At 37.7% G+C, this 14073-nt stretch overlaps 1 protein-coding gene across 1 annotated transcript in view; it reads left to right on the plus strand.

Annotated features, from left to right (window-relative positions):
- Positions 1–13661, plus strand: part of LOC121386193 — a 40971-nt gene extending 27310 nt beyond the window's left edge. Inside the window, exon 8 of the mRNA XM_041517025.1 lies at positions 12819–13661. Within this exon, the coding sequence (XP_041372959.1) occupies positions 12819–12968 (150 nt within the window). The 3' untranslated portion in view covers positions 12969–13661. The remainder of the gene's footprint in view (positions 1–12818) is intronic.
- Positions 13662–14073: the final 412 nt, after the last annotated feature.

Here is a 14073-nt window from a genome sequence, read left to right on the forward strand (position 1 = left end):
TTCACTATGTATAATATTATTATATATTATTATTATTATTAATTTATTAATGTGCTCGCTCACACTTTATGCATGATTTGCTCACTTTACTCACAAAGTGATAAGCCAATTTTACTCATTATGGGCCAAAATTTCCATCACCGATGGTGTACTTTTATATCCCACATGACTTCAAATGATGGATTCTTGTTTTTTTTATCATCCATTCAATAAATAAACTATTATTTTACACCAAAAGACTAAGATGGCTGAAAAAGGAATGTTTGCTTTTTTTATCATTTATAAATGATATAGACTAGTTTTCAAAATTAGAATGCTTGTTTTATGTGTTAAACATTTAACGCTACAAATTAATAAAATAAGTTTTATAGGAACGGTTTTACTCCAGGAAGGTTTTAAATGTAAAATATCAATCTACATGTAAAACATTTTTCTGAAATGTAGTTCCCCTTGTTAAGCATTATTGAATGATATTCCAAAAAAAATAGAAATAGCTTTCATAGCTTTGTTTCATGGGATAGCTCTGTCCCATATACCTGAGGATGAGAGAAAGAGATTTCTTTCATAGCTTAGTTTCATGGGATAGCTCTTTCCTATATACCTGAGGATGAGAGAAAGAGATTTCTTTCATAGCTTTGTTTCATGGGATAGCTCTCTCCCATATACCTGAGGATTAGAGAAAGAGATTTCTGACATAGCTTTGTTTCATGGGATAGCTCTGTCCCATATACCTGAGGATTAGAGAAAGATATATCTTACATAGCTTTCTTTCATGGGATAGCTCTGTCCCATATACCTGAGGATGAGAGAAAGAGATTTCTTTCATAGCTTAGTTTCATGGGATAGCTCTTTCCTATATACCTGAGGATGAGAGAAAGAGATTTCTTTCATAGCTTTCTTTCATGGGATAGCTCTGTCCCATATACCTGAGGATTAGAGAAAGATATATCTTACATAGCTTTCTTTCATGGGATAGCTCTGTCCCATATACCTGAGGATGAGAGAAAGAGATTTCTTTCATAGCTTAGTTTCATGGGATAGCTCTTTCCTATATACCTGAGGATGAGAGAAAGAGATTTCTTTCATAGCTTTCTTTCATGGGATAGCTCTGTCCCATATACCTGAGGATTAGAGAAAGATATATCTTACATAGCTTTCTTTCATGGGATAGCTCTGTCCCATATACCTGAGGATGAGAGAAAGAGATGGCCTCAGACCACAATTAATTTCGCTATATGTTTCTATATAGCCTTAGTGGCTATAACATTTTTATTAATATCAGCAGGCCCGTGAAGTTTTGTATGTACCTTTGCCTGCATGGGGGACACATACCCTGAAAAGGACAACCCCTGTTGTCCAGCTCTTTCTCCCAGCATATTGGTTTAAACAGACACACCCTCTAAACCAGGCCGGAGTACACCCATTTTACACAAAAAGCACTACTTTTGCATGGGCCGGAATTACCACAAACAAGTCTTCAATGTCAACAAGTTACACATGTTTACAAACTACATGCTATCCTCTGTCACTTCAGTCAAACAGTTGCCACTTCATAGCTGTCTGCCATGAAATAATCACAGTCAAACAGCAGACTACTTGCGCGGTGAAACTTCCGGATTTTGGACAACCAAATGGGAAGATAACTGTAATCTGAGGCCTATCAGTCCATTTTTCCCCCTAAAAACTGGCCCACACTAATGCATTCCAATGATATACATATTAAAGCAATGCTCGGTAAGTATCGGTATGTCACCTTTAAACTGAGAGTATACAGAGGCTGTGTTAAAACACCTACCACAGTGCCTTGCCATGGCCAATTTTAGCAATGGAAACTTGAGGGACACCAACTTCAAAATGTAATAACTTTATCAAATTTTGGAATTTCTTCATACAATGAGCAGCTATATTTTCTTCTACATATGTTCTATCTGCACAGTGTTGTCTTGGAAAGATTTTGAAATATTTAAAGGAAAAAAATCAATCATTAGATTTTACTTCATTTTTAATTAAATATTAAACTTATAATTTAAATTTTTGAGAAACAAAAAAATCTAAAACTGTAAAATTTTGCATTTTAGATATGATAAGTGGAGGCTTAGTAAAGATATGGTGACTGAATTCATGATACATTATTAGAAATGTGTCAGAGGGATGGTGAAAGTCACAAAATTGGGGCCATTTGCAACAAATGTTTACACACTAATTTCAGGGAAAATTAGACATGATAGGCCTCATATTCAATTTTGACCTGCTGTATTTACTTAATCTACTTCATTTACTGTATTAGACATGTAGCCACTTTGTAAAAGGCAAAACAGTCCATATAAATGCATATTAATATGAATATGCCCTACAGATATTACTTAGGTATACACCATAATATTTTTTTTGTTGACGACAACTTTGAAAATGAAGATTTTGTCACAAAATGCTGATATAAATCCTACCAAGAGGTACTTGCACCATATTTTTCAGTTTCCAGTGATAACTGTTAACAAGTGTAGTCATGTGCCAGTGTCTGGGATACCTCAGTGTAGTATTTCTTGATTGGAAGGATGTTTGTAGTAATGACCACTGAATATGCATTATGGATTATTCTGCCATATGTATTACAAGCCAAATGTTAACCTTTTTGGCACATTTTCTGCAATAAACTTGACAAGTATACCAGCATCTGATTACTGAACACAATAAATACATTCAGACAGCATAGAATATTAGCCTATTAGATTTTCTAAGGATAAAAGACCATTTTTGAAAAATGACTGAAGTGTGTAATTTACATAAATGTAGGTGAAATGTATTATTAGAGTACTTAATCTTGTTAAAAACTGTATACTATTTATTTAAAGTGTTTAATTACATTTAGTAGTGATATATTCATTATATTTAGATCTTCTGTCCAATTGCAATAATTGAGAAACTCATTAAAATTCAATATGTAAAAAAATCAAAATCTCAATATTGACTAACAAAATCCAACTTTTGCTCTTTTTTACCAAATTATTAGCTCAAAACTGTTAAAAAATATTGCAACAACCTGTAGTAACATCAGAGGTCATTTTATGCTATTTTGGAGGATATTGAAATTTAAAAGTTGAAACTTTTAATTTTAATTTTTAATAAATTCAAAATAAATGTTTTTTAATTTAATAAAATATTTAGAAAATAAATAAATTAGTTTTCATATTCCTTGTGGTATGCACAATCAGTCTGTGTAATTTCACCTCTCTGGTTATAATACTTTCATCAGAATCAAGCATTTAACCGGTGTAATGTGTGAACTATATCAGGCCTCAGACCACAATTAATTTCGCTATATGTTTCTATATAGCCTTAGTGGCTATAACATTTTTATTAATATCAGCAGGCCCGTGAAGTTTTGTATGTACCTTTGCCTGCATGGGGGACACACACCCTGAAAAGGACAACCCCTGTTGTCCAGCTCTTTCTCCCAGCATATTGGTTTAAACAGACACACCCTCTAAACCAGGCCGGAGTACACCCATTTTACACAAAAAGCACTACTTTTGCATGGGCCGGAATTACCACAAACAAGTCTTCAATGTCAACAAGTTACACATGTTTTTAAACTACATGCTATCCCCTGTCACTTCAGTCAAACAGTTGCCACTTCATAGCTGTCTGCCATGAAATAATCACAGTCAAACAGCAGACTACTTGCGCGGTGAAACTTCCGGATTTTGGACAACCAAATGGGAAGATAACTGTAATCTGAGGCCTATCAATCTTACATAGCTTTCTTTCATGGGATAGCTCTGTCCCATATACCTGAGGATGAGAGAAAGAGATTTCTTACATAGCTTTCTTTCATGGGATAGCTCTGTCCCATATACCTGAGGATGAGAGAAAGAGATATCTTACATAGCTTAGTTTCATGGGATAACTCTGTCTTATATACCTGAGGATGAGAGAAAGAGATTTCTTTCATAGCTTAGTTTCATGGGATAGCTCTGTCTTATATACCTGAGTATGAGAGAAAGAGATATCTTACATAGCTTTCTTTCATGGGATAGCTCTGTCCCATATACCTGAGGATGAGAGAAAGAGATATCTTACATAGCTTTGTTTCATGGGATAGCTCTGTCCCATATACCTGAGGATGAGAGAAAGAGATATCTTACATAGCTTTCTTTCATGGGATAGCTCTGTCCCATATACCTGAGGATGAGAGAAAGAGATATCTTACATAGCTTTCTTTCATGGGATAGCTCTGTCCCATATACCTGGGGATGAGAGAAAGAGATAACTTACATAGCTTTCTTTCATGGGATAGCTCTGTTCCATATACCTGAGGATCAGAGAAAGAGATATCATGCATAGCTTTCTTTCATGGGATAGCTCTGTCCCATATACCTGAGGATCAGAGAAAGAGATATCATGCATAGCTTTCTTTCATGGGATAGCTCTGTCCCATATACCTGAGGATCAGAGAAAGATATATCATGCATAGCTTTCTTTCATGGGATAGCTCTGTCCCATATACCTGAGGATGAGAGAAAGATATATCTTTCATAGCTTTCTTTCATGGGATAGCTCTGTCCCATATACCTGAGGATCAGAGAAAGATATATCATGCATAGCTTTCTTTCATGGGATAGCTCTGTTCTATATACCTGAGGATTAGAGAAAGATATATCATGCATAGCTTTCTTTCATGGGATAGCTCTGTCCCATATACCTGAGGATTAGAGAAAGATATATCATGCATAGCTTTCTTTCATGGGATAGCTCGGTTCTGTATACCTGAGGATTAGAGAAAGATATATCTTACATAGCTTTCTTTCATGGGATAGCTCTGTCCCATATACCTGAGGATTAGAGAAAGAGATTTCTTACATAGCTTTCTTTCATGGGATAGCTCTGTCCCATATACCTGAGGATGAGAGAAAGAAATATCTTACATAGCTTTCTTTCATGGGATAGCTCTGTCCCATATACCTGAGGATGAGAGAAAGAGATTTCTTACATAGCTTTCTTTCATGGGATAGCTCTTTCCTGTATACCTGAGGATGAGAGAAAGAGATATCTTACATAGCTTTCTTTCATGGGATAGCTCTGTCCCATATACCTGAGGATGAGAGAAAGAGATTTCATACATAGCTTTCTTTCATGGGATAGCTCTTTCCTGTATACCTGAGGATGAGAGAAAGTGATATCTTACATAGCTTTCTTTCATGGGATAGCTCTTTCCTATATACCTGAGGATGAGAGAAAGAAATATCTTACATAGCTTTCTTTCATGGGGTAGCTCTGTCCTACATACCTGAGGATGAGAGAAAGAATATCTTTCATAGCTTTCGTTCATGGGATAGCTCTTTCCTGTATACCTGAGGATGAGAGAAAGAGATATCTTACATAGCTTTCTTTCATGGGATAGCTCTTTCCTATATACCTGAGGATGAGAGAAAGAAATATCTTACATAGCTTTCTTTCATGGGATAGCTCTGTCCTACATACCTGAGGCTGAGAGAAAGAAATATCTCTTATTCATGGGATAGCTCTGTCCTATATACCTGAGGATGAGAAAAAGAAATATCTTTCATAGCTTTCGTTCATGGGATAGCTCGGACCCATATACTTGAAAACTAGGGTCTGTAACTTTAAGAAACATTGTTTTCCAGGTATCAAAGAGATAACAATATGTCTGCTATATTCCTCATCGTAGTGCAGGGGCGGCAACATTCTCATGAGTTTCATTGAGAGTGGCTAATACAGCACATATTGCTCATCATGGTGCAGGGTCACCTTGAAAATTATTTCACGAGGGATATAGACATGATACGAAATGGTAGCGAGTTTAATATCCTATTTATTACCCATAATCGATCTTAATTTATATCACTCGACTCGTTTGGTTTACGTTCCTGTAAGGTTGTAATGCACCAAATCGATGATGTCATCATGTGATGTCGAAGTGTTACGTCCCACTAGAACGTCAAGTGGGACGTATCACTTTGATATGTACCAAGATATTTTTAACCATATGGGTAATAAACAGAGGATAATAAACGAGGTACCAGTTATTATCAAATTTATGTCCCGAGTGAAATAATTTTCATTTGTCACGAGCTTTAGAGAGTGACAAACGAAAATTATTTCATGAGGGATATAAATTTGATAATAATTGGTGCCGAGTTTGTTATTCTATTTATTACCTGAGCTACACAATGTATTTTTTCTCTAAAAACCTGTATTTTCAACACACATATAAGCACGTACATGTATAGAAACTATATAAACCACTTTACACACTGTTCTGAGTATTGCTATAACTTTGTAATTTAATCACGTTCATAGATAATTTTCAAAAACAACAGTTCTCTTTATTCTGCTACAAAATCTATAATGAATTGCATTAAAATTACATTTTGTTATAAATTTAACACCAAGAACAGACAGCCGTAAACACAAAATCTTTAAACTACATGACGTCATTGTGTGTGTTTGCCAAATCGTGATGGCGTCCTATTTAGTACCGACACAGTCATTGGTTTGTAAGTGTCAAATCATCCAATAGTATTGTTTGTTAGACCAATGCATGATAATTTCTCAGTGATTTTTATTTTCCCCGTTATGAGTGCCTGCTGGGGTAATAATTTGAAATATGTTTTCATTATTGATTTATTTACGAGTGTTTTCATGGTCTGACCATAGCGTTTATTTTTGTCTTTTTCATTTTTAATATTCATGGTGCCTTTCATAAACGTAACTCTTTCATAGCTGTCAACATTATATGTATTAATTATTGTGGAATTTTAAACTGATGTGGATCATCACACATCTTTCTTTGATACCCAATGGCCGATTTAATTTTTTGTGCTGAAGCTGTCATTAAACATTCATTCTAATTATGTCCAGTGGTACAGTGCTCGCCTGATGCGCAGTCGATCTAGGATCGATCCGCGTCGGTGGACCCATTGAGCTAGTTCTCGTTCCAGCCAGTGCTCCACAACTGGTGTAACAAAGGCTGTGGTATGTACAACCCTGTATGTGAGATGGTGCATATAAAAGATCCCTTGCTGCTAATCGGAAGAGTAGCCCACAAAGTGGCGACAGCGGGTTTCCTCTCTCAATATCTTTGTGGTCCTTTAACCATATGTCTGATGCCATATAACCGTAAATAAAATGTGTTGAGTGCGTCGATAAATAAAACATGTCCTTCCTTCTAATTACGTCACTAGAAAGTGATGTCTTTAAACAGTGGGACAGGCCAAGTTAAGTGATCAAGGACCTACATGTATAGTTACAGGGCTGTAGCTAGGAATTGTTTTTTTGGGGGGTGGGGGAGGAGGGCCAGATGAATTCTTGGAACGAATGAGCATGGAAGGCGCAAAACACTAGGAGGTTTGGGACATTTTGAAATCTAGAGTCTCTGAAATACTATTTTGCAGTTATTTCAGGGAGGTTACATAGTAAAAAAAAAATGCCCCTCACTATAGCTACGGCCCTAGATTAATTAGTAATACAGTGAAACCTGTCTAAACTGGATCGTCCAATTTAGACAGGGTCCGTTGTTTAGAGGGTCGTGTTTTAGAATTTAGAAACTTTGGGTTTAGGCAGGTATCACTGTATATGCAGGGCTGTAAGCTAGGAATTTTTGTTGGGGGGGGGGGGGGGGGACCGAGTAGTTAATAGTCTAAAACTCCTTAAACGGTTTAGAAGAGAATTTTCTTTCAAGTTTCTATAAAAAAAGAAATTCTGGGGGTGGTAATTGTCCCCCTTGCACACACACACACACACACACACACACACACACACACACACACACACACACTAACTACTGCCCTGATATGGTTTTTAGATTTCTGGGTGTTATTGTCTATTTGACAACTGCAAAAAATTGCTCGCTCAATGTGCAGTCGGCTCAGGATCGATCCCCGTCGGTGGACCCATTGGGCTATTTCTCGTTCCAGCCAGTGCACCACAACTGGTGTAACAAAGGCTTTGGTATTTATTATCCTGTTTGTGGGATGGTGCATATAAAAGATCCCTTGCTGGTAATTGAAAAGAGTAGCCCATGAAGTGGCGACAGCGGGTTTCCTCTCTCAATATCTGAGTGGTCCTTTAACCATATGTCTGACGCCATATAACTGTAAATAAAATGTGTTGAGTGCATCATTAAATAAAACATTTCCATCCATCAAGACATGTGGTTCCATCATTTTAATTGATATTTTCTGTCATCGATATCTTTCCACAGAAATGGTAATATTTGCAGCTTTTCCTCTTGCAGTAACGAGACATAAAGGAAAACTTTCTACACGATTGTATTTTATTTATTTATATGTATACTTTTTGTGTCCACACTCCTGATGGACAATTCTGAATCAGGCCTTGGTGAAAAATATCTGATTAGCAGTAAGGGATCTTTTATATGCACCATCCCACAGACAGGATAACACATACCACGGCCTTTGATATACCAGTCGTGGTGCACTGGCTGGAGTGAGAAATAGCCCAATGGCTCCACCAACAGGGATCGATCCCAGACCAACTGCCCATCAAGCGAACGCTGTACCACTGGGCTACGTCTCGCCCCATAATCTTAGAGAGGAAACCCGCTAAAAAAATTTCATTAGTAGCAAGAGATCTTTTATATGCACCATCCCACAGACAGGATAACACATACCACGGCCTTTGATATACCAGTCGTGGTGCACTGGCTGGAGTGAGAAATAGCCCAATGGCTCCACCAACAGGGATCGATCCCAGACCAACTGCCCATCAAGCGAACGCTGTACCACTGGGCTACGTCTCGCCCCATAATCTTAAGAGGAAACCCGCTAATTTTCCCATTAGTAGCAAGGGATCTTTTATATGCACCATCCCACAGACAGGATAACACATACCACGGCCTTTGATATACCAGTCGTGGTGCACTGGCTGGAACGAGAAATAGCCCAATGGGTCCACCAACGGGGATCGATCCTAGACCAACCGCACATCAAGCAAACGCTGTACCACTGGGCTACATCTCACCCCATAATCTTAGAGAGGAAACCCGCTAATTTTCCCATTAGTAGCAAGGGATCGTTTATATGCACCATCCCACAGACAGGATAACACATACCACGGCCTACCATCACTGCTGTCATGCACTGGCTGGAACGTGAAATAGCGCTATGGGCCCACAGATGGGAATCAATCCCAGACTGACCGTGCATCAAGCGAGCGCTTTACCACTGGGCTACATCCCGCCCCCCATTTTTTGCTTAGTTACAATAATGTAATCAACTTGCCATTCAGGTCAAATCCAATTATTCTTTAGTTACAACTTGAAATTGTTAACAGAAAAATATATACCACATGTAGCTAGCGATTAATAATCCAGTTTTTTTCTTATTAACATAAAACATAATCCAGTTTTTTCTTATTAACATAAAACATATCGGCTTGCTATTCTAGATAAAATCCAGCTTTTTGCTTATTTTACATATATTTTTTTAGTTTGCTATGTTTAGTTAGAATTGTTTTCTTTTGCTCTTGAATTCCATGAAACATAATTTTACATTCTGCTTGCCTTTTTCTAAAAACCTTTCTTTGACCAACATGTATATTAACAGATACATTATTACCGAATCTATACGAATCTATCTGTATCTCATTTTTATGTATACACATTGTTTTTTTAATGCATCACAGTTACCGGTACACTTACTTTTTTCCCATTCCAAACTGAGCTTGAGATCTACAGCTGATATATACATTTCTGTTGTGTGCAGTGCATTGTGGGACAGCTTGATATTGTACATATATATCTTGTATTGTCGTAGTGGGTTGCTTCTCTAATGCTCTAGTGTTTCATAATTACCGTGTGTTTAACAAACACAATAACTGTTGATTGTATTAGGGGTACCGGCCTCGGTGGCGTCGTGGTTAGGCCATCGGTCTACAGGCTGGTAGGTACTGGATTCGGATCCCAGTCGAGTCATGGGATTTTTAATCCAGATATCAACTCCAAACCCTGAGTGAGTGCTCCGCAAGGCTCAATGGGTAGGTGTAAACCACTTGCACCGACCAGTGATCCATAACTGGTTTAACAAAGGCCGTGGTTTGTGCTATCCTGCCTGTGGGAAGTGCAAATAAAAGATCCCTTGCTGCTAATCGGAAAGAGTAGTCCATGTAGTGGCGACAGCGGGTTTCCTCCCTCAATATCTGTGTGGTCCTTAAGCATATGTCTGACGCCATATAACCGTAAATAAAATGTGTTGAGTGCGTCGTTAAATAAACCATTTCTTCTTCTTCTTGTATTAGGGTAGGATTAAACATTTGTCAGGGCAAGATACATAACGTGCCACAGTGTGGTAAGATAGATGGTTAGTAGGGCTTCTAGAATTTTTATAAAATCCACTAGCCATGGGATCAGTGATTTAAAAAATGTACTAGCCACGATTAAAAATTCACTAGCCGTACTTTACTTTTAAGTTTATACAATTTTATTAAATAATAGTAATAATCAGATATGTCACCTAAAGAGGGAGATAGAGCTTAAAAACACTAACATTGGGGGGGGGGGGGGGGTGAGGGAGGGGACAGAACATTCATATTTACAAAATAGACGAATGGTACATCAAAGGCTGTGGTATGTGCTATCCTGTCTGTGATGGTGCATATAAAAGATCCTTTGCTGCTAATTGAAAAGAGTAGCCCATGTAGTGGGGACAGCGGGTTTCCTCTCAAAATCTGTGTGGTCCGTAACCATATGTCTGATGCCATATAACCTTAAATGAAATGTGTTGAGTGCGTCGTTAAATAAAACATCTCCTTCCTTCCCTGTCCAGGTCTCCATCAATGGATTCTATTTTTGTCCTCCATCCCAGTCAAATAAATTTTAGTTTTTTGTTTAACAATACATTTGGTAATTTTGACATACAAAGGAAACCCACTTCATTTTTACATTAGTAGCAAGAGATCTTTTATATGCACCATATAACCACAGACAGGATAGCACATACCACGACCTTTGATATACCAGTCATGGTGTACTGGCTGGAATATGAGAAATAGCCCAGTGGGTCCACCGATGGGGATCAATCCCAGACCGACCGTGCATCAGGCGAGCGCTTTACCACTGGGCTACATTCTGCCCATCCATTGGAAAATGCATATTATATAAAAGATCCAAAGCAGCTTTATCAGAATATTGCCTTGTGAAAGTAATTTCACCCTATGTGAATTTTGTAACAAATTACCTTTACACTTAATTTATATACCTTCATCTGTATTCAGTTTTTGGAGTGAGGTGTAGCCCAGTGGTAGAGCGCTCGCTCAATGCGCGGTCGGTGTGGGATTTATCCCCATCAATGGGCCCATTGCGCTATTTCTCGCTCCAGCCAGTGCACCACGACTGGTACATCAAAGGCTGTGGTATGTGCTATCCTGTCTGAGATGGTGCATATAAAAGATCCCTTGCTGCTAATCAAAAAGAGTAGCCTATGAAGTGCTGACAGCGGGTTTCTTCTCTCAGTATATGTGTGGTCCTTAACCATATGTCTGACGCCATATAACCGTAAATAAAATGTGTTGAGTGCGTCGTTAAATAAAACATTTCCTTTTCGATTAACAGCAAGGGATCTTTTATATGCACCATCCCACAGACAGGATAGTACATACCGCGTCCTTAGTTGCACCAGTTGTGGAGCACTGGCTGGAACGAGAAATACCCCAGTGGGCCCACCGATGGGGATTGATTCCAGACCGACTGCGCATCTAGCGAGCGCTTTACCACTGGGCTAAGCCCTGCCCTTACATATATAAAATATCTCTTGCTGCATTAGAACTGTACAGAAATAATCGGGGATCGGTAATAGAGGGTGTCCTTCAGGTACACAAAAAGGGAATTTTGTCCCTCATTTTTCTCGAGGTGCAACTGTCCCCATCCCCCCACTAAGGGGTTGTTTGAATCTTTGATTATATCCAGTTCTGTGGTCGGATCCAGAAAATCCATTTAAGGGCAGCCCCAATAACATGAGGCAGAATGTCAATGGAACTTTGGGGGAGGTTTGGAGGGGATCGTTAAAAAATGAAAATTAATATATAATAAAATTGTCGCTAAATTTAGTGGGGGCCACCCCTAGATCTGCCTCTGCAGTCTTTTCATTTTAGAACGAAGTTCAATACACAGTACGAAGAAATAGTAAAAGTAGATGGTAGAACTTTGTCTAAAATTACTAATATTTGATAAAATATCCCCCCCCCCCCCCAAAAAAAAAAAAAAAAAAATATGAATAAACAAATTTTTTTTTTTTAAAGAAAACAACAAGAAACAAATCACACACAGGAAAAGTACATGCACATGATCAATATATGAATAAACAAATTTAAAAAAAAAAAAAAATGCACACACAGTAAAAGTACATGATCAACTTGACATTACTAGAGGATATTTTAATTTTCTGTTCCTTTTCTAAATACCACATGTAACATTCTGTACCGGTATGTTTAAGTTGTCATTAAAGCTTTTAAAAAATAAATATATGAATAAACAAATTTAAAAAAAAATAAAAAAATGCACACACAGTAAAAGTACATGATCAACTTGACATTACTGGAGGACATTTTAATTTTCTGTTCCTTTTCCAAATACCACATATAACATAATGTACCGGTATGTTTAAGTTGTCATTTTAAGCTTTTAAAACATTAAAAAAAGAGAAAAATCCACTGGCAAGATTTCTCTGTAAGAACAAAGGCATTTGAGTGGCAGAATTTTTCATGGAATTCAAGAAATTTCGTCAATTTTTTTTTTTCAACTTCATGTTTTAATTCTGCCACTGATGCCGTTTTTCTTGCAGCAGTATTCCAGCGACAAACGAGATACGAATGATAATGGCGGGGGCCTGCACTATGCCGACCTTGAACTTAAGAGCCAACCACCAAAGCCGTATCGTAAAGATTACCAGCGAGAACCTCCGACGGAATACGCCTCTATCAAACTCTTCTAAACAATCGCAGAACGATTGATGTAGTACCTGCAGCTGGTTGTTGTGTTATTACGTGAACATTTCAATACGAGAGTGTTCAAAGTTTGGTGCTTGGGACTGTACAGTTTTAACTGATGACTTTCAGATGGTTCAAGCAAGCTCACTGTAGGCACAACAACTAGATTTAGGGAGAAATCTTAATATAGGCATATATATATATATATTGGACTACAGTCAAACCTGTCCTAGCGGCCACCTGTAATTAGTGGTCACCTGCCTTAGGCGGCCACTTTTTTTCCATCTCAAACGATTTATAATGTAAATGCACTTGTAATAAGTGGTTACCTGTCTAACGTGGCCACCTACATCAGATCCCAAATTGCTAAAATACTAAAAGTATTAAGTAAATGCTTGATTTGGTCATATTGGTGCATATCATCTGCCGTAGGGCGATTAAATCAGGAAATTTCATGAAAAAAATTAGTGTGGGTGGGGGGTGGGGTGGCGAAGGGGTAAAAACAAATGTAACATATAGATTTGAGATATGTAAATGCCTGGTTCTGTCATATTGGTGCATTGTCTCCTTTACATGTATCCGATGCCATATAACTGTAAATAAAATGTGTTCAGTGCGTCGTTAAATAAAACATTACCTTCCTTCCTTCCTTCTTTCCTTAACCATATGTTCCATGCCATATAACCATAAATAAAATGTGTTGAGTGCATTGTTAAATAAAACATTACCTTCCTTCCTTCCTTCTTTCCTTAACCATATGTTCCATGCCATATAACCGTAAATAAAATGTGTTGAGTGCGTTGTTAAATAAAACATTTCCTTCCTTCCTTCCATCCTTCCTTAACATGTAGGGCAATTCTACATCAAGGATTTCATGGTAAAGAAAAGAGGGATAGGGAAAGGGGACTTAATTATATGAAACGCACAGTTAATCAGGTCATATTTATCTGTTAGTTCTACTCAAGTAGAAACGGTCTATTTGTGCGTCTTGAATGTATATCTGTAGTTACAGTGAAACCCCTCTTAACCGGACACCCTGGTGACCAAGACAAATGTCCGGTTTAAAGAGGGATCTGGTTTAGAGAGGTTAAGTTCTGTCCAGTTTTTCTA

This window comes from Gigantopelta aegis, chromosome 12 (genome assembly GCF_016097555.1).
Source record: "Gigantopelta aegis isolate Gae_Host chromosome 12, Gae_host_genome, whole genome shotgun sequence".
NCBI lineage: Eukaryota > Metazoa > Mollusca > Gastropoda > Neomphalida > Peltospiridae > Gigantopelta > Gigantopelta aegis.